We start from the raw sequence: 27,110 nt of genomic DNA on the forward strand, positions 1-27,110 counted from the left end.
CACTAATTCAGTCACTTTTATTTAGAACCAGGTACTTGGTAATTACTTGGTGGAATGTGGTCGGTAAGGAATACAAAATTGATTAACATATAGTTCCCGCCAGACAGGAGCTCAGAGCTTAGCCTCCAGTGTAGAGACCCTAAGATGGCCTTGCCCAGCAATGAGGGTGTTCCCCTCATGCACGAGAGTCCATTTCAATCGGGATTTAGCAGAATTTAAGTCTGGGGAAAACACAGACTTAAGAAGTGACTTGTTGAGGATTGTAAACACTTTGAAAATAGTACACAATAAATATTCAATAACTAGGTTTATTTTTCTTGCTTAATTAGCCTGTCTAGAATCTCCATTACTATGATCAAATGAAGTGGTAAGAAAGGACATCCTTGCTGGGCTCCTGATCTGAGCCATCAGTGTCTCACCGCTAGGTGTGTCAGCTGTGGGTTTGTGGTCCGTGTCCTTATCAGGTTGAAGTGGTCCTCTTCTATTGCTAGTTTGTTGAGTGTTTTCATCATGATAGTGTTGGATTTTTGTCAAATGCTTTTTTCTCTCCCTATTGAGATGATCACATGGTTTTTATTCTTTTATTCTATTAATATGGTGCTTATTGATTTGGGGATGTTAAGCTAATCTTACACTTCTGGGATAAGTCCAATTTGATGGTATATAATTCTTTTTATATGTCACTGGATTTGGTTTGCTAGTATTTTCTTGTGATTTTTGCATCCATATGTATAAGGGATATTGGTTTGTAGTTTTCCTTTCTTGTGCTGTTATTGTCTGGTTTTGGTATCAGCATAGTACTGGTCTCATAGAATGTGTGTTAACTGAGTGTTAAACAGGCACTGTTTTCTCTCTACTAGGTCACTGCCAGTGTTTTCACTTTCTTGAAAACTCCGGGTACCTGTACATATTCTGATTTTGGTCAAAAATGATTTAACATTCATACACTTAATATTTACATTGAAATCACTTTTCTTGTAGGCATTTTTGCATACCTATTCTGGTTTCAGTCCAAAATAGTCACGTTTTCATTTTATTTAGCCTTTCTTAACCCCAGACACTCTGTAGGAGCCATGGAGGCACTGTGAGTAAGGTCACCACCACGACAGTCCTTGAGGAGTTCCCAGTTCACTGGGCATGCAGGCAAGTAAATTGGCCTTTACAGCCCAGTGGGCTGAGGGCCGTGATAGGGGGAGAACAGAGTCAAGAGATAACTTCAGAGACGTTCCTGTGTCGGACTTGGAGAGAAGAGGTGAGAAAATCATCACTGGAGGGATGTCTGATCTAAGACTGGAGAACGCGTGGGAGTTAGCCAGGAGAAGAGGACGGAAGTTCTTGGAGAAGAAAGATTGTTCCAGGCATCAGGAAGAGAAAATAAAAATGACAAGAGAGAGCAGGGTTCTCTGTAGGGACTGAAGCAGCTCAGTGTGGGCCTGGCTGGAGCAGTACAAGTTGAGTCAATTGAGACAAAACCTTGTAAGCTGTTTGAAAAATGGTTGTAACAACACATTAAAATATCTCCACTAGCGAATACTACTCAGCCATAAAAAAGAATGAAATAATGCCATTTCCAACAACATGGATGGACCTCGAGATTGTCATTCTAAGTGAAGTAAGTCACACTGAGAAAGAAAAAGACCATATGATATCACTCATATGTGGAATCTAAAAAAAAAAAAAAGACAAGTAAACTTATTACAAAACAGACTCACAGACACAGAAAACAAACTTATGGTTACCCAGGGTGGGGAGGGCTAAAGAATGTGGGAAGGAATAAATTGGGATTTTGAGATTTGCAGTGTATATATACTATATATAAAATAGATAAACAACAAGTTTATAGTGTATAGCTCAGGGGGAACTATATTCAATATCTTGTAACCTATAATGAAAAAGAATATGAAAACAAATATATGCATGTATATGTATGACTGAACCATTATGCTGTACACCAGAAATTGATACAACATTGTAAATTGACTGTACAATTAAAAAAAAAATCTCCATTAGGACCATTGGCAGGGCTGGAGGCGTCACTGGAGATAACTCCGTTCAAACGCCCCCTCATCCAGGGATGGTCTCTGCTACACACTGACGAAGGATCCCAAAGCTGCTGCCTAAACCATCAGTGAAGGAGCAGGTCACAAGCTCCAACGGTTAGAAAATTCTTCCAAAGTTTGAGCTATTAAAAAAACAACTCCTACAGCTCTATTTCCAAGTAAAGTTCTTCCCTCTGGGGCAGTAGAGACCGCCTTGTCTGCTTTTACACAAAACCATTTTGGATATTTGAAGGCAACTTTGATGTTTCTATCTAGTCCTCTCGTCACCAACCATCGCTTTCCAAAAGAGCCTCTGTACTGATGAAAATGCCCTGTGGCCTACGTTGTCAAGTGTGTCAGTAGCCACATGCTGCCAGTCCCTCCCATACTTGATAGAGCTGCTCTAGACTAGGTTTCTATATTCCCTTAAAAGATTTTTGTGTCACTATTGTCAGGCCTTAAGCCACTCCTGGTTACTCTTTTGAGTATCAGTCAAAATGTGCCACAGTAAACATGGTACATTTCCACGTGCAGCCAAGCAAGCACTCCGGTGAGACAAACGATCACCATCTCTGCAGTTTGGACTTGCCAGTAATTCCATTTAAGACTGTCTTAATTTGAGGGTAAGTCAGTACTTGTCATCTACAAAAATTCTTAAGGTTTTCAGAAATAGATTTCTATTAATCCAGGTCTGTAGCTTTCAACTTCCATTTGTACAGCTGAACTTTAAATGAAGGCAAAAAAAAAAAAAAAAAAAAGATTGGATCTTGACTCTGTCCTGTAGGACGAAGTGTTAGCTTTCTTTTTTTTTTTTTCCTTTGCTTTAATCATAAGTGTATTAAGTCTGCCTTCGATGGCATTATCTAAGTCGATGAGACATGTGTTTCACAGGACAAGGCCACAGTCAAAGCCTCCTGTCAGGACACTGGAAACTCTCATTAGTCAAGATACTTTGTATTCGGTTGTTCAACCAGGTAAGAATCTAATTCTGCTCCTCATCAGAAGTGATGAAGGAGGTAGTCAAGTTCTTGATCTGGATATTGACTGTGTGGATGTGATCATTCAGCAAGCTGTGGGCTTTTGTTTGTGTATTTCTTTTTTTTTTTTCACTGTATATTTATTACATCCTTTATTTTGGACATTTGGTTGTTTCTGTTTGTATATTTCAATGAAAACTTTCTAACACAGTTTTTGCAAAATACTGACAACCAGCATTGCAGTCTTTAGTCCGAACTCTGTTCACAAAGGCCCCGTCCCCAGCTCTGCATGGTCACCCCTCCCCAGGGGTTTCTCTGGAGAAACTGAATAGAAATTGAACAAGAGGCTCAGGACTCTGGGATACTGGGGAGGCCTTGAGCGAGGTGGGCATGAGGCTGAGAACAGAGGGATTTTGTGACCGGGCACCCCCTGAACTCAGGGACCCCCAGATCCCCTGTTCAGACCTGATTCCCAGAATGATGGCATCTGGGCCTATTTTTCCCCAGACAGAGATCAGAAGATTCTTCTCTGGAGAAGCTGAACCCAACCTCCAGAAATACACAAAGTCTGAAAAGACCAATCATCTAACATGGCCTCAGAATCACATTTGCAAATCCTCATCCTCCAGAGAAGTGTAACTCCTTTGAACTTGGAAACTTCAAGTCATTTAAAGCTGTTCCGCCCTTGACGAAAGTCTGCGCCTCCACACTGGGATTCAGCTCCTGGTTAGCCGGCTAATGTGCTTGCTTTTCCAACTTGAAGACGGCTTTCCCTTGAAGGGCAGGTGCTGAGGGGTTCTGAAGCCCCCCTAACATGTTAACGGTGTGTCACCCACCCCTGAAGAGTGGCCCTTATTCCTACGGCTTCCTCTTTACCTTTTTCTATCATTAGCAGATGAATTATTTTCTAGCAAAAGAAAGCTCAGAGACTCTTCATGGAATACAAGAAGTGTGGCTCAAATCGGCCAAAAGACTAAACAACTTTAGATTTTCTTTATTAGGTAGACACAGTCTTTTGTCAAGTTAAATACACACCCATGCCCTCTGAATCTGTAATTTGTTCACAACAAGAACGTATCAGGGAACATATTCCATGAGAATCTGCACCCATGGAATCCGACCTTATTAGCGAGCAGTCAGACTTCAGCTGACCAGGCAGCCCCCACGCCGGCTTCGCTGTTCTTACTTAAAACTTTCTGAGTTGATTGTTTAAATAGCAGTGTAATTGCCAAACCCTACGTTAAGATGCTATTACAATATTCTCCCCTTTTTAAAATCGATACTTTTTTTTCCCTAAATTTTATTGACTTTCTTTTGGTGGGAGAAGGAAATTAGGTTGGTTTGTTGGTTTATTTTTAGAGGAGGTACTGGGGTTTGAACCCAGGACCTTGTGCATGCCAAGCATGCGCCCTACTGCTTGAGCTGCACCCTCCCCTGCCCCCCCCCCATACTCACTTCATGAACTCCTACCACGTGCAAGGCATTGCACCAGCTGTACAGAGGCTACAGGGGTGACTATACAGCTAAGTCCCAGCTCTCCACTCCTGACCTGCGTGACTGTGGCCATATTACTAACCCTCACTGCGAGTGTGTCAGGCTGAGAGATTAGCAGAAGCAAAGGTACAGAAGAGTGAAAGCACACAGTGCAAAACACAAATTTTTGGATTCAAAGAGGCAGCATGTCTGAGGAGCGAGAGAAGTGAGGGATACAAACTGGGAGCGAGGGAGGGTGGTGAGAGATTGCTGTCACCTGAAGCGGGAGTAAGACCTCGGGAAGAAAGGTGGGGATGGTAGGGGAGGCTAGAGCTGGTTCGTTAGAGGAAGGTGGGAATGTTTAACAGAATAGCGAACATAGTAGCACATACTTCACTTGGAGCATCTTAATCATCACAATCTCCCTATGAAATTTTATTATCCTCATTTCACAGATGAGGAGATAGGTGAGAGGGACAGGAGGGGAATAAGGCTTTCGAGGACGTGGACCAGTTCCGGGAGCAAAAGGGCAAAGCCTGCAGTTGCAGCCGCTGCATCTCCGCCCTGTCCCGCCCGGTGCGGGGTTCAGTCTCCAGAGAGCGGAGATCCTGGGGAGGGTGCCCGGGGCTCCAGGTCTCAGTGCGCAATGAGCCTGCACCCATCCTCACCCCACCCCTCCACCCCGAGTTCTGCTTCTTTTCCCAACAGTTTGAAGGTAGTACTTGAAGTAGTGGGCTCTACGCTCTCACATCCTCATCCTCTTCCTCTCAATGTCTGGAACACAACGGTACTCTAAGCATGCCGTGGACGTTTTACCGCGGTCCTCTGGTGATTTTATGGAAGAATGTCAGCATCTGACAGTCACCTGTCAGAGCATCCATTTGGCCAAGGGCGCGCATCACTCTTCTGAATATTGGCTGAAAGATTCCAGTCTTTTTGAAGAATGATTAGGAGCTAAATCCTCAGAGATAAATGTACAACCCTTCGTGCACCTTGAACCTTGAACGTCTTTCTCCAGCTTGGGGGAATTTAACAGCCCGAGGCTTTATATGAGAGCAGAGGAATCGGGAGTTGGTACGAGAATTTCTTTAAATATTGCAGACCCAAGCTTTTCCAAATGTCTAAATGTCTTTAGCTAGATTATATACAAAAGAAGGAAATCCTAGTTAATTATGACATTGTGGACATTAACTCTGTGAATATTCTACCATTCATTTAAATTACAATATTAACTTTAGGCTTTTAACTTATTACTTTAGCAAAATCCAACATAGATAATCCAAGAAACCAAGAATCTGGTAACTTTCTCAAGTACATGCAGATCTATGTACTGTTTTTGTGCTCATCTTCATATTCATTTTTGTCTATCTCATTGTCAAATTAAGATAACTTAATTTAGATAATTTAAAAAGAAGTCTGGCCAGTAAATCTTATCAAAGTCTATTTGTACCAAAAGCTCATGAATGAGTCTTCCTACTTTCTGGGTGGCTGTTAGCTTGGAACTTTCTTTCAAGTGTCTGTCTTATGAGGGGGGAATTTGGGGAAGAATCCCCTAAGATTTTCTTAGAAGATCCAAGTCTGCAGTGTGTGAATGTAGTGGCCACAACCATCGCTTCTGAAGTCAAAAGACTGGCCCCATGGGTCTGGAATAACTTCACCTCTCAGATAATTCCCTAATGTATGAATGGGAAAAAGAGCATCTGCCCTAGAGATTAGTGAGATCGTGCATTAAAAGCACAAGTCAGGGCATACAGTTAGTGCTCAGTAAAACATAACCAGCAAGAAAAGAGAATTAGAATGTACCAAGTTGTTTAAAAATGTTTAGCATCATTTTCAACAGTAGGTGTCACTCTCTCCCCAAGCCGTGGATGGAATCACCTTCCACTGCTAGTTCAGATGCCCGTGAGGTTCTAGGAGTATTAGGGGATGAAAGGTAGATGATAAAAGAACTCCCACAGGTAGCAACGACTAAACAGCACAATTTTAAGTACAGCTACCAAACTGCTGTTTGAGGTTTAAGAGGAAACAAATTTATTAAACACACACACACACAGAAGTATAGGGGTGGGGGGGATGGAAAGGGAGAATGAAAAGGGCCACAGAAGCAGGTACAAGTTAGAAACCATGGTCTGCGGGAGGGTATCCCCTGGGTTCAGTCCCCAGTACCTCCTTTAAAAATAAATAAACCTAATTACCTGCCTCCCAATAAAATACAATAATAAATAAATAAAATATTTTTAATAAGAAAGCATGGACTAGCAAGATACTCTCGGCTGTAATTGGAACCTCTTTAATGTAGAAGTTAAAAAAAAAAAAAAAAAGAAAGAAATTTACCAGAAAATGGCTCCTTATTTGAAAACGTAACAGTTTGGTACTACCATATTAAAAAGTCAGAATTACCAACTCTTGATTTAAGCTGGACTCTAGATGCTTGAAATTAGACCAGCCCTAAAAAGTTTAGCTCTATTCTTCCGTCTGTATGTTTTCTAAGTGGAGGAAAAGAGCTGCTTCAATACCCTCCACTTTATTAGGTCAAGAGATTTCCCACAATAGGTAGCCTGATAAATACATGTTGAAATTGCCAAAAAAGTTTAGCAAACAAAACACTTGAAAAGATACAACTATTCCTCTTATTACTAAACTTAATAATTTGGTGATTTCTGTACTTTTCCTGATAAAAATAAAAGGTGACAACTGATACTCAAAGTCGGAAACCAAATAATCAAACAAGATCACATTTATTCAATAGCTCCAAGTGCAAATACAGCAAGTCAGTTCACAAAGTTTCCAGATACAGCTTTAAGGATAATGAAAAATTGCTATACAAAAATGAAAGGGTAAATAGCAGAAAGAAAGCTCAATTTTTTAAAAATTCAAGTAACCTGAAAACCTTTACACTAAAATATTCCACTTACATCAATTCAGAAATGCCTTAATTTAGAGATACCAGAAGTACATTGCAATCAAAAAGGATTTCTCCAAAAAAGAGAATCACCCAGACTGTTCTTGGCGCTGGCTATTTCGGATTCCGCAGCCTCACTCACACTATTTGGATCGGTGTGGTTTATTTAACCCATGGTATTTGCTCTTTAAGCAAATTCTAAAAAGTGTTTAAAATTCAGTAAGAAGCCAACACCACTACTAAGAGTTCTTAAAATGGCCATTATGTATTTAAAAGATTTACAGATCAACTTCAGCTTCCAGCCTATGGTACCACTGGGGGAAAAGACATGGATTAATACTCCTTCCATCACTTAAATCCTTTTTGTCAGGTTAGCAACATGGCCTTTAAAGCTTCCTCATGGACACTGTACTTTAATATATAGAAGTTCCCACTAGGAAGATAATTAAAGGTTGTTAATGTTCTTTTTATCGCTGAGTGGCCAAGACACATGTTTATTTCTGCTCCCCAGAAGCAATGTTAGCTACTAGCTTCAATTCAGGAAAATGTGTATCTTCAGGAAGCTTTAAATGGGGTATTTATTCAGTCTTTTTCTCAGCCTGCTTCATCCTTTCATTGTAGGCAACGTATTGAGAGTCTGTTCCAAAAATTCTATCCCACCATGTAAATGTCGAAGCATAGTTTCCAATGAAGTTCATGTGGTGGAAATCATGGTGCCGAGAACCAGCGTAGAAAGGGATGAGATTTAAAGGGTTCAGAGGAATATCATAACCACTGAAATAAAAATGACAAAGATTATTAATGAAGTCAATACACCTTACATAATCTACATTTATATGCTTGCTAACCAATTCAAGGAACATTCCACTTGACCTAAGTACTTATTTCTGACATGTTTGCAAAAGACAAAAACTCACAGAAAGTGGTACATAGTCTAGAAACCACTTTTAGAAATTAAAAACTTAAACGATGTATAGAAATTAATACTATCCATCAGGGGATGAAAGAGAGGGATTATAATAATGAAATCTTTAGATGTAGATTTTCAAGAATTATTTCTTTTTCTGTTTTAAAGGACCTTTCTCACCATAGTTTGTAATGCTCATAATACTATATATTTACTACTAAATGATATGTAATACTAAAAGATACACTACATATCTTTTAGGAAAAATTATATGAAATTAGTATCAAGCATTAAGAAGGTTAAACCTAAGCATAGCTGTGTAGCAACTCCTTTTAGTGTTTTCTCCTTTATTTCTACACGTCTAAAATCTGATATCCACAATTGTACCTGTTGGAATCACCCCAATCCTTCCCTCCCCTTAGGCTGGAAGAAAAGAGTAATGCAAGGAAAGAATGAAGGAGACACCATCTACCACTTCTCTGCCTAAGACTAGAGCATTCATTTTGCCTGCCTTAGTGATTTAGAAATAATTGCTACAATTTCATACTCTGCTTTCACAGATGAAGTAAAAAGTCCCAAATAAAAATGTAATGTATATATAATAATTTTAAAATAATGAAAAACTAAGATATGAGGCATCTGAAAAGGCATGAAATACAAATAATCTGCCACCAAATGCCTCCCATTCAACAGAAAGGAAGCGTGTGACGTACGCGCGTATTCCGAGCAGTCTCCCTTCAGTGCTGGGCAGCACAGAAAGATGGAGAGAAAATATTTACAATGTATGTAACAAACAAGGCTTACGTGGACCAACAGGTTATAAAACATATAACCTAACAGAAAAGTAGGCAAATGATATAAAAAGGTAATTCAAAAAAAAAAATCCTGTTGGTCAACAAGCACACAGACATGCAGCCTCAAGCCTGAAGGCTCCCTGCCCCTACTACCGACAGACACCGGTGAAGAAGACTGTGATGTGGGCTGGCAAGGTGCTGGGTGCAGGGAGAGCTCTCTGACAGGTCCTAGTGGGGGTGGGATTGTGAAGACGGGCCCTTTGGGAGGGCAGTTTTGCAGCCCCTAGCAAAATTCTATTTCATTTTCTCAAATGATACATGAATATACTCTCACCATAAAAATGACAACAGCATACACAGATAGAAATGTAAAAAATAATCTATTATTTGAGCTCTTATCCGATGATTATGTTCTCTTGCTTTCTTAAAAATAATAACATTAACAAGATTAACTTCTTCTATTAATCTACTTAGAAAAAAGATAACCTACGACGATGATTAAGGTGGGTGAAATGAGTAAAGGGATTAAAAGGTATGAACTTCCAGTTGTACGATGAGTATGTCCTGGGGAAGTGATGGACAGCACGGAGACTATAGTTAATGGTACTGTACTGTGGAATTTGAAAGCTGCTAAGAGAGTAATCTTAAAAGTTCTTGTTGGTGGGGAGGGTATAGCTCAAGTGGTAGAGTGCATGCTTAGCATACACAAAGTCCTGGGTTCAATCCCCAGTACCTCCTCCAAAAATAAATAAACTTAACTACCTCCCCCCACCAACAAAAAAATAATAAAAAATAAAATAATTTTTAAAAAGCTCTTGTCATAAGAAAAAAACCTTGCAACTATGTGTAGTGGTAGATGTTAATGAAACTTACTGTGGTGGTCATTTTACAATATATCAAATCATTATTTTGTACACCTAAAACTAACATGTCAATTACATCTCAATTTAAAAAAAAGAAAGATAATTTTATCTTTATTTATGTCAATTACATCTCAATTTAAAAAAAAGAAATAAAGATAATCTATGACCATGGAAAAAAAGATATTTTATGCTGCCTTCTACCTGAATAGAAACCATAGCTCACCTATGGACATCAATAGTTTCTATCAAACGCACGGTCACCCAGGCCCAGAGAAGAATAACATGATCACATAAAAGCATGATTCCGATGAAAAATCCAGTTCCAAGAATTAGGGTTTCCAGAGGATGTGCATATTCAGCTTCCATTCCAAAGGGAGACTGAAATAAAGAAGAACTGCTTAACACAGTGTGATGGAGAATTTTACATGTCCACTTATTGAAGCCACGGTGCCCAGCTGCCTGGTCAAACACCAACTGAGGTGCTGCTGTGAAGGTCTTTTTCAGATGTTATTGACATTGAATCAGTAGACCGGACCCTCCATAAGGCAGGTGGGCTTCACCTACTCAAAGGCTTTAAAACTGAGCAAAGACTGTGGCTTACCAAGGAAGAAGGAACTCTCCAGACCGCAATACAGAAACCCTACCTGGTTTCCAGTCTGCTGCCCTGTGGGCTTCAGACCCACGGCTGCAGCATCAAGTCTCACCTGCATTTCCAGTCTGTGAGCTGCCCGACCAATTTCAGATTCGCCAGCCCCCATAATTAAAGCCAGTTCCTTAAAATAAATCTGTGTGTACAATGCTAATATACATATATATTCTAATTTATTTATGCACATAGTTTTATAAAACTATATCCTTTCTGCATGTTACAATAGCACAGTCATCCCTCGGTATCCAAAGGGTATTGGTTCCAGAAATTCCCCTCAGATGCCAAACTCCACAGATGCTCAAGTCCCTTATATAAAATGGTGCAACATTTGCATGTAACCTGTGCATAACCTCCCACATAGTTTAAGTCATCTCTAGATTACTTATATTACCTAGAACAATGTAAGTGCTATGCAAATAGCTATGAATACAATTTAAATGTTATGTAAATAGTTGCCCACTCAGACAAATTCAAGTTTTGCCTTTTGGAATTTTCTGGAATTTTTTTCCCTGAATATATGTATTTTTAATCTTCTGACTTGTTTAAGTCACTGTTTGTTTATTTTTGTTGGTTGGGGGTAATTAGGTTTATTTATTTATTTTAGTGGAAGCACTGGGATTGAACCCAGGACATTGTGTATGCTAGACGTGCACTCTACCACTGGGCTATTCCCTCCCCTCTTCCCAAATATTTTTGATCCTCAGTTGAATCCATGGGTTCAGAACTCACAGATACCGAGGGCCAACTGCATATCTAGCCACATATACATAAACGTTAACAATAATTCTCAATAAAAATATCCTTTTGTTCTTATCAAAATCAAAAGGTCTAGGGATGTCCTTAATACAATCTATTTTAAAAACTGTCTTTGATGGCTTAAGGTAAAGGCATTAAACAACTGACTCTAATTTTGGTTAATGCGTTTGAAATTGTTCTGCCAAGAAAGGGATGTTTCGCTGAGCATATCATGTAATCAGGATCAATGTGGATCAAGGAAGACCTGAGATAACCAATCCGACAAAAGCTAACAACAAAGTAGTGCCGATAAAAATCACTGTTTAGTTGGGGGGGATTTTGCAGTGAGGTGGAAATGCATTAAAACTAAGTTAGAAATTGTTTTAGAAGTTTAACGATTCAAGGTTTGTTGTTTTGGGATCCCATTAAGTGATCCTAACATCACTAGAGCCTCTACCAAAGTGTCAGGTACCCAATTGTGTCAGGGTAGTGCTCTGGCCCCAAAGACAAAGATGAACACTTTCATGTAACATTTTTCCTTTGAGTCTCAATTTACCATGAAATTAAGATACTAAAGACAGTCTGCAGAACTGTGTGTGTGTGTGTGTGTGTGTGTGTGTGTGTGTGTGTGTGTGTGTGTTATATTCCTAACAATGATGCCAAAGGAAAAAGAAATAAAACACCACTGACAATTTTTTTTTAAAGTCCAGATTTTTTAAAAAAATGAGATTTTTGCCTCTAATAGAAAAAAATGCATTAAATAGAATTCTAACATACCTGAAACTCATGATGAATTTTATGAATATATTTATATATTCTTTTGTGGTGTAAGAGCCTGTGCAGGAAATAGTGCCAGGTGTCTTCAATCACTGCACAGCCAAAGCATCTTGCCAAGAGCATATACCTTTAGGATGAAAATACTGTAATGAGTATAAAATAACTTTTTCTTAAACGATCTAGATTTTAACCTGGGAACACCACTTGAGACACTGCATAAAACCAAATACCAGCTTGATCTAATTGGATATGTTAATCAACAAATCCTTAAAACTGCTAGATACAAGTTGGCTATCTGATACCACTTGAAGAAGGGTTACAGCCTGACCACCATACCCATTCTAATTCATTAAAAAAAAAAATTCACAGGTATAAAATTGGAGTTAAACAAAATTCAAAACTTACAGGAATATACATTAATAGGAAAAGTATATATCTATACACTGTGCATCTAAATTCAGGTTATGTTGGGAACAGACAGTTAAATACAAATATTATTTAACACAAATATTTATGCTCAGATAACATCTTTGTGTCTATATGGTCACAACTTTTACAAATCTCACTATTCTTTCATTTTTTTTCATTCATTTAGACTTAAAATGCAATTTATTTTTTCTTGGTATAAGCACATGTATCTGTATACACGCCTATAAAGGATGTTATGGAAACTGCGGATGGGAGAAACTCACCTTCCAATAAAATATTACATTAAAACGTAGAAACATAAAAATGGGGACATTTTAAGTTTCTACTATGGTTTACTTTTCTACATTTTACTTGCAAAGTTTAGAACAAACAAACATTAACCAAACGAAGAAAGAAGATAACCATTAAGAGTATTTTAATTGGATGATACACCAGGACTGAGTATAAAGGTCAAATCTTTATCTACGTACCATCTTGGCATTCTTTCCCAATCATAAGGGATATTGAAATACTCCGTAAAATAGTAAGTTCCGCAAATCAAAGGAAGCTGGATACAAAAGTGATTAAAGAGAAGTACTTTAAAACATTTCCATTGGTTTTCCCATGTTTCTGGTTTATCCTGTGGAGAAGAATCACAGTATTTAGTACTAGCCTCTGCTGTCAGTAGTTTCACCTGGAAAGTAGAAGTAAATTCCTGTTTTTTTCTCTAGTGTTTAAATGAGTCCTGAATTCTATGCTATTTAATGAATCCTATGCTATGTGAGTTCTGTACTATAATTGCTATGTTACAGTAACTAGGGCCCAGGAACCACAACATCCGCCCCCGCTGAGTTCTTGACAACTGTTATCACCACTTTAAATAGGTGAAGGAACCGTGAACAGACACACCCAGGCGTAATAATCCCAGTGATCTCAATAAACCAAAACAGCCCCACAGAATGAACAACGCTCCTATTTGCTGCCCACAGACCGTTTACTTCTTTTACCAAAAATTCCCAAGAGGAAGAAAAGTGTTAAGCTAAGATCACAGCTGGGCTCTCCCCACTGCTGAGGTGGTTGTAAACGCAGCATTGGGAGCCTCACTGCACAGGCAACTCGGTCCTTCCGGCCATTCAGTGGTATTCATTCCCAGAAATAAGTGCATTTTTGTTCATGTAACAGTGACAGAATTATAAACTCTGAGCTGAAAGAACTTTAGAAACAAACGTGTCCAGCGGCTCCCAAAGAACGGACAGGTACTACTCATAGGTGGAGAAGTTCACGGATTAAAGTCAAAATGAGAAAGTGAGATCAAGGTGAAATGTTCATAAAACCTCATCAGGTTATGGAACTGCTCAGCAAGCCATACAGAAAAATCTAAATTTATTCAATTTAAAGGGCTGCCCTTAGATAAGAGGAGCTTTTGGTTTTACAAAAAGATGGTCATAATAAATAGTAGTTACTGCTTTGTTTTAAATGTCCCTGCTTAAAAATTCAGAAACCCGCCAATGAAAGTTTTAACCGAACCACAATAGCCCATGGATGGAAACCACTGCCCATCAGCAGAAGCCCAAAGAGGTCAACCACTCTGCCCAGGATCACACAGGCAGTTATTAGCAGAACTTGGACAAACCAAACTAGGTCTCCAGTGCTCCTGAAATTCTTTAGGAGAGTTACCTTCCCTGACGAACAAAACAACAAAAGGAACAGCATTCAACTGGTAATCAATCTGGAGAGCTGGCTCTGACCTCAGGGCTTCTGTGGCATTCACAACTCAGTTTACTCAACAATAAAATAAAGGAATTAGGCCAAGATAATTTATAATTGTCTATTTCTACTCTGACGCTGCTCCTCCAAACTTCCCATCTTTGATGGGGACAAAATGGAAGGAGATAAGTGGAAGAGGGAATAAATGGAAGATGCTGGCTTGGGCTGGCAATGGCATGGTTTTTCCCGTAGAAACTATGATTAACAGATTCGTGGTACCCTAGCTGCAGAAATTAACACAGAAATGAATCAACTAAAAAAAAAAAATCACATGTATTCTGTTTACCAGGGCCATAGACTTCAGAAAGAATGTTTTGGTGTAAATAACCTTGAGGATAATTCCCAGAAAATTATTAAGATGTATGACTTAAAAAAAAAATCCTGCAAGGTCTACTTCATCACTTTTTCATTCCCGTGTGTATAGCGCCCTCACTTAACTATCTTTTCTGTTTCAAAGCAGAAAGTCTTCAGTGTTAGCTCCACCACCAACTTCTTCCTGTACCTTCAATGTTTTAGGGTATCTGCCTTCAAAATGTGTAAACCTGTAATTAGCTTGTACTGATTCTTTGGCTTGTTTTTAACCCCCCTTATAGTGTGAAAACTGGTCCTGATTTACCTTCACAATTAATTTTAGTATCAAAAAAGCCCAAAGCAGGGAACTTAATGGTTGTGAAACTCAAGGAGAACATTTTAAATACAGACTTGAAGCCTTTCAATCTCCGTTTATAAATAACAATTTGATCTACCAGATTATTGCTTGTCTTTTTCTTTCTTTCTCTCTCTCTTTCTTTTGCCATGTTTTATTCTGAAGTCTTCATAAACCCTTGACAGAAAAAGATCTTTCTCTCTGAAAAAGTTACCACCTCTGACCAGTGAGTCAGCCATAGAGGGCAGAGCAGAAAGGCCTGGCCAGCCATACAACCAATCGGCCCTATACATAAACTATTGGGTGACTCATGGCAGCTGGAATTTCAAACACACATGAGAATTTAGACATCCAACCTGAAATTCTGCCTTTCAAACCAGTTCTTATTTCATTTAAAAAAAAAATTGGAAATTTTGTGTTCTTTATTTAGGGTAACAGGTTACCCTCCTTTGGGCCACATCCCATTTTATTCCTTCTCCCTTTACCGCTTGTTCTTCCCTCCTTTGCATTGGAGTCCACAGGGAGCTGGCCCCCTGCACTCCCCCAAGAGCATCAGTGTTAGTACCTGCATAAAGTGAGACTCACTGGGAGGCTACGAAGCAAATAGACGGACCAGAAAGGATGCGTGCAGGCACTGCACCAGACATGTACCTGTCTCCTTAGATGAACACTCCCAAGATGCCTACTTTCTACCAAGACTGTGTGCCCTCCAGTTTCAGTTTGCCATGATTTTTTAGAAAAAGGTAAACAGCATTAGAAGCAATCATGAATTTACCAAGTGCTGATAAATGGCTCCTTTCTTTAATAAGCTGGTCCACATTCTTTACTGGGAACAGTGTCAACCTCATTGGTCTACACATTGCTAGAGTTCATTACTTTCCCTGTTCAAAACTGAGAAGAGGCGCTGCATATATCTCAACACCTTGTCATGCACAGCAAGCTCTCAAGAAACATTTAGTGCACTGAGGCAAATACCTAGAAGCTAGGAGCATCATCACTTTTTTTTAGAATGACAAGAATGCGCAGAACTACCACAATATGTTAAAACAAAACCCTAATAGTCGTGATCAAGGTCTTAGCAAATTAACATACACTTAGGGCCTGAGACATCAAGGGTTGGAGTGAACTGCAAAATAATACTCAAAAATCCCCATAACCTTCCCTTCCAGTTAACTTAAAAATTAAAATTTATAACATTCATTTGTGATAAAACCTCTCCATAAAGTGGGTATAGAGGGAACATATCTCAACATAATAAAGGCCATATTGACAAACCCCACAGCTAACATTATACTCGATGGTGAAAAGCTAAAAGCATTTTGTCTAAGATCAGAAACAAGACAAGGATGCTACTCTTGCCACTTTTGTTTAACATAGTATTGGAAGTCCTAGCCACCGCAATTAGACAAGAAAAAGAAATAAAAGGAATCCAAATTGGAAAGGAAGAAGAAAACTGTCACTGTTTGCAGATGACATGAAACTATACATAGAAAATCCTAAAGATGCTACTAGAAAACTACTAGAGCTCATCAATGAATTTAGTAAAGTTGCTGGATACAGAATTAATAATATACAGAACTCTGTTGGATTTCTATACACTAACAACAAACTATCAGAAAGAGAAATTTAGGAAACAATCCCATTTACCACTGCAGCCAAAAGAATGAAATACCTAGGAATAAACCTACCTAAGGACCTGTACTCGGAAAACTGTAAGACTCTGATGAAAAAACTGAAGATGACACAGACGGAAGGATATAGCATATTGAAGGATCAGAAGAACTAACATTGTTGAAATGGCCATACTGCCCAAGGCAACCTACAGATTCGATGCAATCCTTATCAAAACACCAACAGCATTTTCCACAGAACTAGAATGAATAATTTTAAAATTTTTATGGAAACACCATAAAACTCCTAGAAGAAAACATAGGCAGAACACTCTGATATAAACTGTAGCAATATTTTTTTGGATCTGTCTCCAAACGCAAAGGAAAGAAAAGCAAAAATAAACAAACAGGACCTATTTAAACTTAAAAGCTTTTGCACAACAAAGGAAACCATTGACAAAGCAAAAAGACAACCTACTGAATGGGAGAAAATATTTGTGAATGATAAGGGATTAATATCCAAAATATATAAACAGCTCATTCAACTCAATATCAAAAAAAAAAACCAACAAATTAAAAACTGGGCAGAAGACCTGAATAGACATTTTTCTAAAGATATACAGATGGCCAACAGGCACATGAAAAGATGCTCAGCATTGCTAATCATCAGGGAAATGCACATCAAAATCACTATGAGATATCATCTCACACCTGTCAGAATGGCTATCATCAAAAGGACCACAAACAACAAATGTTGGTGAGGATGTGGATAAAAGGTAACCCTCGTATGCAGCTGGTGGGAATGTAAACTGGTGCAGCTGCTGTAGAAAACAGTATGGAGGTTCCTCAAAAACTAAAACCATATGATCCAGTAATTCTACTTCTGGGTTTATATCCAAAAAGAAAACACTAATTTAAAAAGATACATGCACCTGCCCCTCCAATGTTCACAGCAGCATTATTATAGCCAAGATATGGAAGTGACCTAAATTAAGTGTCCATCAACAGATGAATGGATAAAGAAGATATGTATATACACACACACACATATATATATATATATATACACATATATATAATGTAATAGTACTCGGTCATTAAAAAGAGTGAAATTTTGCCATTTTTAACAACATGGGTGGTATTGGAGGGTATTATGCTTGGTGAAGTAGGTCAGAGAAAAACAAATACTGTATGTTATCACTTATATGTGGGCAAAAAACCCCAAAACAAATAAATGAATAACAAAACACAGACTCACAGATATAGAAAACAAACTAGTGGTTACCAGTGGGGAGAGGGAGAGGGTAGGGGAGAGACAGAGGCAGGGGATTAAGAGGTACAAACTACTATGTGTAAAGCAGATCAACAATAAGGATCTATTGTACAGCATAGAGTACAGAGCCAGTATTTTATAATTTTAAACGGAGTATAATCTATAAATATTTTGAATCACAATGTTGTACACCTGACACCAATATATTGTAAATCAAAGATATCTCAGCAAAAAAATAAATAAATAAATAAAATTTATAAACCCAAATTAGACAAACATCAAATAGAGTTAAGGCACAATTTAACAAATTATTCTTGGCAACTTTATCAGTAATGATCTAGGGCTATGCTAATACAGTAGCAACTAGAAACATGTGGCTATTAAACACTTTAAATGCACCTAGTCTAAATTGAGATGGGCTGAAATTAGTGTAAAATATACACTGGATCCCAAAGACTTATTATAAGAATAAGAACAGAACATATCCTGTTAAATACTCTTAAATTTTGATTACTTGTTAAGACAGTAACAGTAGACATTTACTGGGTTAAATAAAATACACTGTTAACATTATTTTCTACATTTCTTTTTTACTTTTTAATGTATTCTACTAGAAAATTACATATGTGGCTTCATTATATTTCTACTGGACAACCCTGATCTAGAGTCTATTTTGAGCTATGAAGTTATATTTACTTTAAAAATATTCAACACTAATAATACCCATTGCAAGTCCATCATACTCACCTTTTGAATTTTGTACTTTTTCATGTAAGGTATAAATTGAAACAAAAATCCAGGTAAACAGAAGAAGAAATAAAGGAACTCATGAACTATGAGGGATCCCCACGTTGCAATCTGGAACTTTGTGTAATTATTCAACATGTAGTTCCAAGCATTTTTAAATGGTTCCTGCAGAGGATTCTCAGGTAAAAGTGAGTCTACATACTCCACAGCCAAGGACGCTGAACTAAAGATGTTGACACTTTCATTCGTCGCCATTTTTCAAAGCTCTGCAGACAGCCTTATAACTCTGTAAATATAAATAAATAAGTAATAAGCAAGCTAGATAATGGAATTCCAAGAAAACAGGTTTTAAAATCCTTCTGATTAATTTTTAAAATAAGAATTACTAAAGGAGCACCAATCTCTCAGGTCCTAAACATATGATTAAAAACACAAGTCTACAGTATGTCCTCACCACCTCCACTTGTAGATACGATTTAAAAGCCACATGTTAACTTTCAAGAGCAGGATCTAAAGAACAATAGTGGGTAAGGAATTTCAACCCATCTTTAAAGAGACTTTTCAGCATGGTCTCCAAGGAAAAATTTGTAATTTCACAGTTGGGTTTAGAAGTGTCACTTAAAACCAAAAGAATCTATAAAGAAAAAGCCTGCCAAATGTGACTACATACAAATTAAATACTTATAACTGGAGAATAAAAAGACAATTATAAATAAAGTCAAAGATCAAATGACAAACTGGAACAAATATTTCCAAGGATTATGACAAAGGGCTACTTTAAACGTGTGCTTTAGAAAAAGCCTAAGAATCTGGCAGAAAAACGACAAAAGACCATTCACGAAGCTTCACAGAAAAAATAAACGCAAATGCTCACTAAGCAAATGAGCAGTTCAATTTCGCTCACGTAGGAAATGCATACTAAGATAGAATCTTTACGTTTCCTAGTGCCCAGCACCCAGTCACAATATGGGGAAACAGGCGCCACTGTACGCTGTTGACGGGAGGATCAGCCTATCTTTGAGGAAAAATTCAGTATTTATTACAATTCAAAATGAATACACTTTTTGACCCAACAATTTTCTCACTCACTAAGACTGAAGGAAGCATTGCTTACAATAGCAAAAACAAAGAGAAAATAGAAAAACACGTTAAGCCCACCAACAAGAAACAAATTAAATTGTCAGGTCCTTCCAAAGACACACAGCCGCTTGAAAGGAGGAAGACCTACATGTTCTATGTAGAAAGATGTCTAAGATATGGTATAAAGTGAAACAGCAAGTTGCAGAATGTACAGCAAGAGCCCCACTTACGTTTTTGTGAAAAGGCTGTATGTTTTGTCTATGCACTTTTATGCATATGTGCATACTACACACACATATAGAAAATGTACAGAAAAATGCATGTGCATACACGGTGGGGGAGTTGTGGAAAGGAGAAAAATTTTCCTTTCAATTCTATACCTTCTTACATTTTTTTCTATGAGCATGTTTTACTTATATGATAAATAGCTTAAATAGGTCAGCAAATTAAAAAGGAGAAACTTATGAAGAATATCTCTTTCCTAAAAAATATTCACTGCTAGACAATGAAGCAAGGCCCTCAACATTCTAAAGGAACCGGATTTCCACCCCAGAATTCGATATCCAGACAAATTACTGAACCAGGTGGGTGAGTGGTATTTTTCAGCCACACAGTATCCAGAAGTTACCACTCCAAAGTCTTTCTTAGGAAGCTACTAGAAGTTGTTCACCACTAAAACCAAGAAAGTGGGACACAGAAAACAAGAGATCCAACCAAAAGCCAAAATAATTTCCTGGAGAATAATGGCAGGAGACCGCAGCCAGTCTGGACTAGAGCAGTGCCCTTTGCTGCTATACCATGTAGTTCCCCTGATCGTGTGCTTTTAGGAAAGCAAGAGAGTAAACCAAAGAAGAGAACGCCTTGAGATCCAGGACATATGGACCACCCCACCCCCTCCAACTCAAGAGAAAAGCAAAGGAAATTTTAAGGAAGACAGCGAAAGAAAGTGCCAGGATGACAGCTGGATGGCAGGCCTAGAGAAGAGCAAATTCAGACTGGAGAAAAATGAAGATCTCCCAGAGGGACAACTCCAGGGAAAAATTGGAAAGGACAGATTATCTCCTATGATTGACCTTATAGTAAAGTGTACCATGGGAAGAATATGCAATGGGTGTAAAGAAAGTTAAGCAAATGAAAATAATAAGGCAATTATTAACTTTGGAGAAAAACAAAAGCAAAAAAAATGAAAGAAAAAATAACATGCATTTTAATGTTTTAACTGTGAATAATTTTTACATAGGCATAATAACATAGTCTCTGAATGCTGTTTTAAGAAAAAACTGTAAACTAACCTTACCGGAAAGATGGAAGAAGGGAAGGAGAGAGGATATTGGTGTAAGAGCACTAAACCTTACTTATCATGATAAGAAAACAGTTGCATAAATGTTTACAAATGTTAACAAATGTTATATCCTCTTGTTGAATTGAAGCCTTTGTCATTATATACCACCCTTTTGTCTCTTATTACAAACTTTGTTTTAAAGTTGATTTTTGGTAGGGTGGGTATAGCTTGGTGGTACAGTACATGCTTAGCATGCACCAGGTCCTGGGTTCAACCCACAATACTGCCATTAAAAAACAAAACCAAAAAAAAAAACTAAATAAATAAAAAGTCAATTTTGTCTGACATTAAAAAAAAAATTCACTGCTGTTCCTAATTTATGAACTATGATGGATCCCTCTAAGACCAAATATATTAAGCCTCAGAAGCACGCTTAACAATGCTTAAAACACCCCCCTCCCCTCTCCCGCCCCCCAAATCGACCTCTTATCTTAGATGCTGGAAGCTCAGCCAGCTTCCTCAGGACTCTGAACTCACTCTGCATCGTTACTCGAGTCCCACTCATTCTCAAATGACTTACACCAGGGACTATCGAGTCACAGCCTGGGCTCACTCACCGTCTCCTCTAAGTCCAACTGCTCCTGTGCCCTCATCCTGCCTCATCAAGAACTTGTCCCTCACTCACCCTTTCGTCTGTCCCTCTTCACCAAGCTCACCTCCTCAAGTTGAAAAACATCCTCAAGTCTTCCTCTCTTGAGAAGTTTTCCTGACATCTCCCACCTCTCCCCTAAGCCACTGTCCCACTTCTTTTCCTCTAAACCAACCAACTCTGGTCTCAAGCCTCCGACTGCTTAATTCTCACCTACACAACTCACTCAACTACAGCTGACCTTTGATGGCACAGGTTTGAAATGTGCAGGTCCACTTACACTCGGATTTTTTTTCAATAAATATATTGGAAAATTTTTTGAAGATTTGCAACAGTGAAAAAACAGATGAACCAGAGAGCCTAGAAATAACCAAAAAAAGAAAAGAAAAAGGTATGTCACAAAAAATGTATCAAATACATGTAGATACTAGTTTATTCCCACCTAGGCACGAAGCAAGTGATATTTCATATAAAATTAATGTGCTATATTTCCACACTGTTTTATAACTTTGCTTTCAAAGAATTACATTACCATACAGAATGCCTCTCTCTCTTCTACCTGGAGAGACTGTACCAGCCTACCATCTCAGGTAAATGGTTTTTTAAAAGGTAATGTCTCCAATACTGTATTATGAATATAACTAAAATTATGCTGTAAAATTTTATAATGGTCATTCATTAGTTATAGGCTGGGCTACCGTGAAGCAATCGTATCGATTACACCAGGAGACCACAAAGCAATCACACTGCGGCTTCTTTGTTATCAAAGCATGAATCCTTATACCTGCAAATAAATCTGAATTATTACCACATTATCTTTTCAGTTTTGATGTGTGGTGTTAGTAATCTGTGTAACACCTATAGTGTTTTGTATCTTATAAAGACAATGTTCATGTAGGTACTGACAGACCATTCATCTTGTAAACAGACGATGTAAACTTAACAGTATTAATAAATACAGTACAGCAAAGAGTAAATGTATTTTCTCTTCCTTATTTTTTAACATTTTGTTTTCTCAACTGTATATATTATTGGTAAGGCTTCGATCAATAAGACTATTCGTAGTTCAGTTTTGGAGGAGTCAAAAGTTACGTATGGATTCTCAACTTCCCAGAGGGTTGGCATCCCTGAGTTGTTCAAGGGTCAACTGTATTTGCAGTCTGGCTCCCCACTCACACCAAAACTCCTTCAATCTCCTAAATTACAAGATAAAAATTGTTCCAATCCTCATTTTTCATGAGGTCATTCCCAAATCTGACAATGCTGAACCAACACCACTGACTAGCTATGTGACCTTGAGCAAGTTAAGTAACTTCTCTGAGCCTCAGTCTTATTATCTTTAAAATGTAAAGAGTAACAATAATAACTAGAGGATGGAATCTTTTCACCATGCATGTGTGTATCCCATCACCACAATGCACACTTCAAATATCTTACAATTTTTTTTGTCAACTATACCTCAATAAAGCTGAAAAATAAGGAATAATAAACATAATAGTATGGTTCTTCTAATGGGTCCAAGAACTAATGCATGTGAAGCACTTACCACAGGACCTGACACACAGTAGCTTCAAGAAGCGAACAATTATGAAGCATTATCTACATGCCACTGTGTTCTAGGGTGTTACATGCTCTGTGCATATTAAAGACTTTAATCCTTACCACCCTTTTCGAGGTGGGCAATTTTATTATCCCCATTTTACAAATGAAAAACTGAGGTGTAGAAAGATTAAGTAACTTTCTCGAGACAGAAACGCTAAGTGAAGGAGCCTGTATGCTCATCCATCGTGCTATCCTGTGATCCTAAATAACAAAGCACAAATTAATATTACAGTAAGAGTATTCCACATAGGCTGTCTTCATTTTCACACTGCCCATCTATTCTCCAGCCATCACAACCTGTTTCCTATTCTAATCAATGCACTGAATTTACTCTTAATCTAAGGGTCTCCTAGCTGCCAGATCCAACAAACATTTTTGGAGTTTTTTTTCAGCCAATCTGTGAGATTTGATACTTCTCTCCTTGAAATACCCTCCTTTCCTGATTCTTAGGATTCATACGTATTGACTCTGATTCAATGTGTGCTACTATGAGCAGCCACTGTGCTAGCTGCTGACCTCACCCTGACTTCAAAACATAAAACCTAGTGAGGAACACAAAGAAGTAACCAGACTGTCATAAAATTTGTGACAAGAACAATAAAGAGGTGGAAATATCAAGTGCTAGAACAGAGAGTTCTAGGGAAGAGTTCTAGAGAAAGATGCACCTAAAATCAAACCTGGAGCATAGAGGGGAGGTGACCAGATTAAAAGAGTAAAGTAGGGTTGGACAGGGGAACAGGGCATGTTTTGAGTAGAGACATCAGATCCAAAGACTCAAACAGGAGATGAGAAAGGATACAGAACTTTCTGATTTACTATGTCTGTGGTACAGCTTCTGAGAAAGGAAGGCTCGAGAATTGAGGCTGGAGAGCTTGTCCCAGGCATGCTTTTTTAATCCCTTTCTAACTATTCCAGATTACCTGGAGTTACCTTATCTGTTCCCAGTTTTAAGACTACGGCGATATCTACAATCTCTCTAGGCCTCTCTCCTAAACTCCAGGTACTGGTTATCCAAAAGTAATTTCTGCTTCGACGGTTCACAGGCACGTCAAGTTCAACACGTCCAAAAGTTCTGCCACTGCTCCCTGCAACCCTGCTCAAAAAACTGAACTGGCCACACCACCTGTTTAGTCATCTCGGAAGTTCTTGATCTCTGTCTCCGCTGCCTGAGTTAAGTCTTCAAACACTTTCCCGATTTAGAAATAACTGATTTAATTAACATTCAGACCCAAGGGAGGGAACCCAAGGGAGGGAAATGGATACCCTTCTGCCAGCTGAACAAGAGCAAACAATCGGAATTAAAGAGGAGAGGGGAGGGGAAATAAAGACTGAATATCTTTTCCTTTTCTCAGCCTTACACAACCAGACTCACTGGAGTCCTGCTACATGCTCGGACGAAAGAAATGTAGTCGTTTGTGGATTCCCCAAGAAACTTATAGTTTAGCTTTCTGAGCGCTCCAGCAGTGTCCGCCCTTTGCCGAGCCCGGATCGCACCTCCAACCGTGCTCTTGTTAAACCTCCCTCTAGGACACGAAGCCAGCAACCCTCTCAACAGCAGACAGGGCTCGCCCGTTCTCCAGACCTCACGGTTTCAGGTAGCGCCTTCCCACGGATAAGGGCCTAGGCCTCTGCTGTCCTCCTCGCTCACCTTCTCTCTCCCACCCTCCGTATTCCTACACGATGGGCTCTGACCATCCTGTGCTTCGGCCGTCTTTGCCCACGAAACATTGTCCCTTGCCAGTACGGTTCTCTGCTCAACTCCTATTCATCCTTCAGTACTTTCCTCGGATGCCCTTCCCCACCGCACGCCCCGCCGCGCATACAAACAAATCTTCCTTTTTCTTTTTGTAGAACTCTGGTCACTCTGCCACCCTGTGTTGTGACCACTGTTCCCGGACGGCTGAGGGCCGTGCCCCGTTCCGTCACTGAGGGGTTTCACCCATTTCCACCCGCACCCGCGCCCGCGGCCAGACGCTCTATCCTGACTTCCATCCAGACCTCCACCCGCGGGTGCTAGCCGCGCCCCCTCTATCCGGGCCCCTCACCTAGACGCCGCACGGTCTGCCGCCGCCGCCGCCGCCGCCGCCGCCGCCGCCGCCGCCGCCGCCGCCGCCGCCGCCGCCGCCGCCGCCGCCGCCGCCGCCGCCGCCGCCGCCGCCGCCCCGCGAGCTCGGCTAGGCTCTAGCCGCTCCAGGGGTAGCCAGTTCCTCCCGCCGTTATTGGCTTGTGAGTGCCCTGCCCCGCCTTCCCGGCGCTGTGATTGGTCCGTGCGGCTGACGGCATCGTGTGACTCAAGAGACCGGAGCACTGGCTGCGAGGCCATTGGCTGCGCGGATGGAGTGAGGATCGTGAGAGCTAGGCGTCCGGCCAGTAGCAGCGCCGAGGCGCCTATGGGCGGGAGCGCGCGGCCTGCAGAGGAGGACGGACGTGAGACCGCGAGGTGTCGCCTAGCAACCTCGGCCCCGCCCCCAGGCTCCTGCGCGATCCGGGAGGCTGTGGAGCGTGGGTTCTTCGGTCGCCGCGCTCGCTGTGTTCACAGATCACCCTTCCTGCTGGTGCGCCCCGTGTTTAGACCACCCTCTTTACGGTCCGCAGCCCTAGTACCCCTTGATAACCTCTACCTGTACATGGGACTTGGGGAACTTCAAATGCAGCCCGCCTCCACTTGCGGACGGGAAGCCGAGGCTCCGGGTTAGGAGAGCCTGGACGCGGCAGCAGACCTGCAGCTGGGCTCGGCCGCCTCCCGCCCTGGAGTGTGCACGGATGGGAGTCACATACGAATTTAAGCTTTCGCTTAAGAGGGTACCACTCGGTCTAGTTGAAGGCACTTTATATATACAGGATGCTGTCGTTTCTCAGGGCTATGCTAAGACTGGCTCTCCTGCCTGCAATAAGGGGCCAGCAGCTCCTCCCCCACCCATCGATTCAGGTACCATCTGCTTTAGGAAGCCCCTGTTTGAAGGATGTGTCTCGTCAGGTCCAGTGACCTCTACCCATTCGTCTGTCCCATTTGTTTGACACCCACTTTCTTTATAAAGTATCATGACAGGAAAGACACTCCTTTGCTTGGCCAGCCTGGCTCTAGACACCCGCCCATACTGGCTGGGGTCCTGGATGTGACTGTGCCGCAGCCCACTTTTCCCTCTGCCCAAACCTGCTGCCCTCCGTCAAGCAGTGTTAAGAGCTTGCATTGCGGGGTCAGACCTGCCAGGCTTTGTCACTCAGCAGTTTGCTCTTAGATAACTTACTTCTCTAAGTTTTATCTAGTACCTCTGTAAAACAGGTATTATAATGATGTTTGTTGTGACAATAATATGATCGTGTATGTGCCCTTTGCACGGTGTCTGAAATACAGGAAGTGCTCAATAATACTACGTTGATTATTCTGACGTAAAATCCTACCACAGTAGATACATTTTTTATACCAGAGCAGGTGTATGTATGTGAAGGGGTCAAGTTATTTTAAATCTCAAAGATTTAGAGCTGAGAGGAAATAGATATGGCTGCAAAACTACAGAAATAAGCTCAACTCACTTATTTCCTTACAATGAAGAAATGGTTCAGTGAACTGCAACAATAGTGGTAATTTACAGAGGGTCTTCTGTATTTCAAGCACACTAACATACATCATTCTGTTCAAACTCCTCAATAACCTTGCAAGTGACAGAGACACTACTGTTGCCATTTTAGAGAAGACGAAGTAAGGGTCAAAGATGAAAAAAATGTGTTTAAAGTCACAGCTAGCAATTGACAGAGGGGGAGGCAAACTCAAGAGCCATCTGATTCCTATAGATTGAACTGCTTTTCCCCTTGGAGTCCTGAAAGCCAGAAACTTGATTCAAAGTGTGATTCCATTTTCCCACGTAGCCTCCTCTCCAAAATGAGACGCTGGCAGCCAGACAAGTCAGTAGGAGGCAATTTGCTCAAGTC

General features: G+C 39.9%; 1 protein-coding gene across 3 annotated transcripts; it reads right to left on the reverse strand.

Annotated features, from left to right (window-relative positions):
- Positions 1-7,208: 7,208 nt before the first annotated feature.
- On the reverse strand, positions 7,209-25,364 carry MSMO1 (methylsterol monooxygenase 1). 3 transcript variants are annotated; one of them, XM_032465484.1, is made up of 7 exons: positions 25,345-25,364; positions 25,226-25,281; positions 18,568-18,853; positions 13,016-13,164; positions 12,117-12,243; positions 10,179-10,333; positions 7,209-8,165 (listed from the first exon to the last, which is right to left on the reverse strand). In XM_032465484.1, exons 3-7 carry the CDS (start codon positions 18,820-18,822, stop codon positions 7,970-7,972), a joined length of 882 nt encoding a protein of 293 aa, XP_032321375.1. In that variant the 5' UTR covers positions 18,823-18,853; positions 25,226-25,281; positions 25,345-25,364; the 3' UTR covers positions 7,209-7,969. The 3 variants fall into 3 exon arrangements, with proteins under 3 accessions (XP_032321375.1, XP_032321380.1, XP_014419915.1); XM_032465489.1 differs by lacking the exons at positions 25,226-25,281; positions 25,345-25,364 and adding an exon at positions 21,859-21,935; XM_014564429.2 differs by lacking the exons at positions 25,226-25,281; positions 25,345-25,364 and adding an exon at positions 21,820-21,840.
- Positions 25,365-27,110: the final 1,746 nt, after the last annotated feature.

The sequence above is a fragment of the Camelus ferus genome, chromosome 2 (assembly GCF_009834535.1).
Source record: "Camelus ferus isolate YT-003-E chromosome 2, BCGSAC_Cfer_1.0, whole genome shotgun sequence".
Lineage (NCBI taxonomy): Eukaryota > Metazoa > Chordata > Mammalia > Artiodactyla > Camelidae > Camelus > Camelus ferus.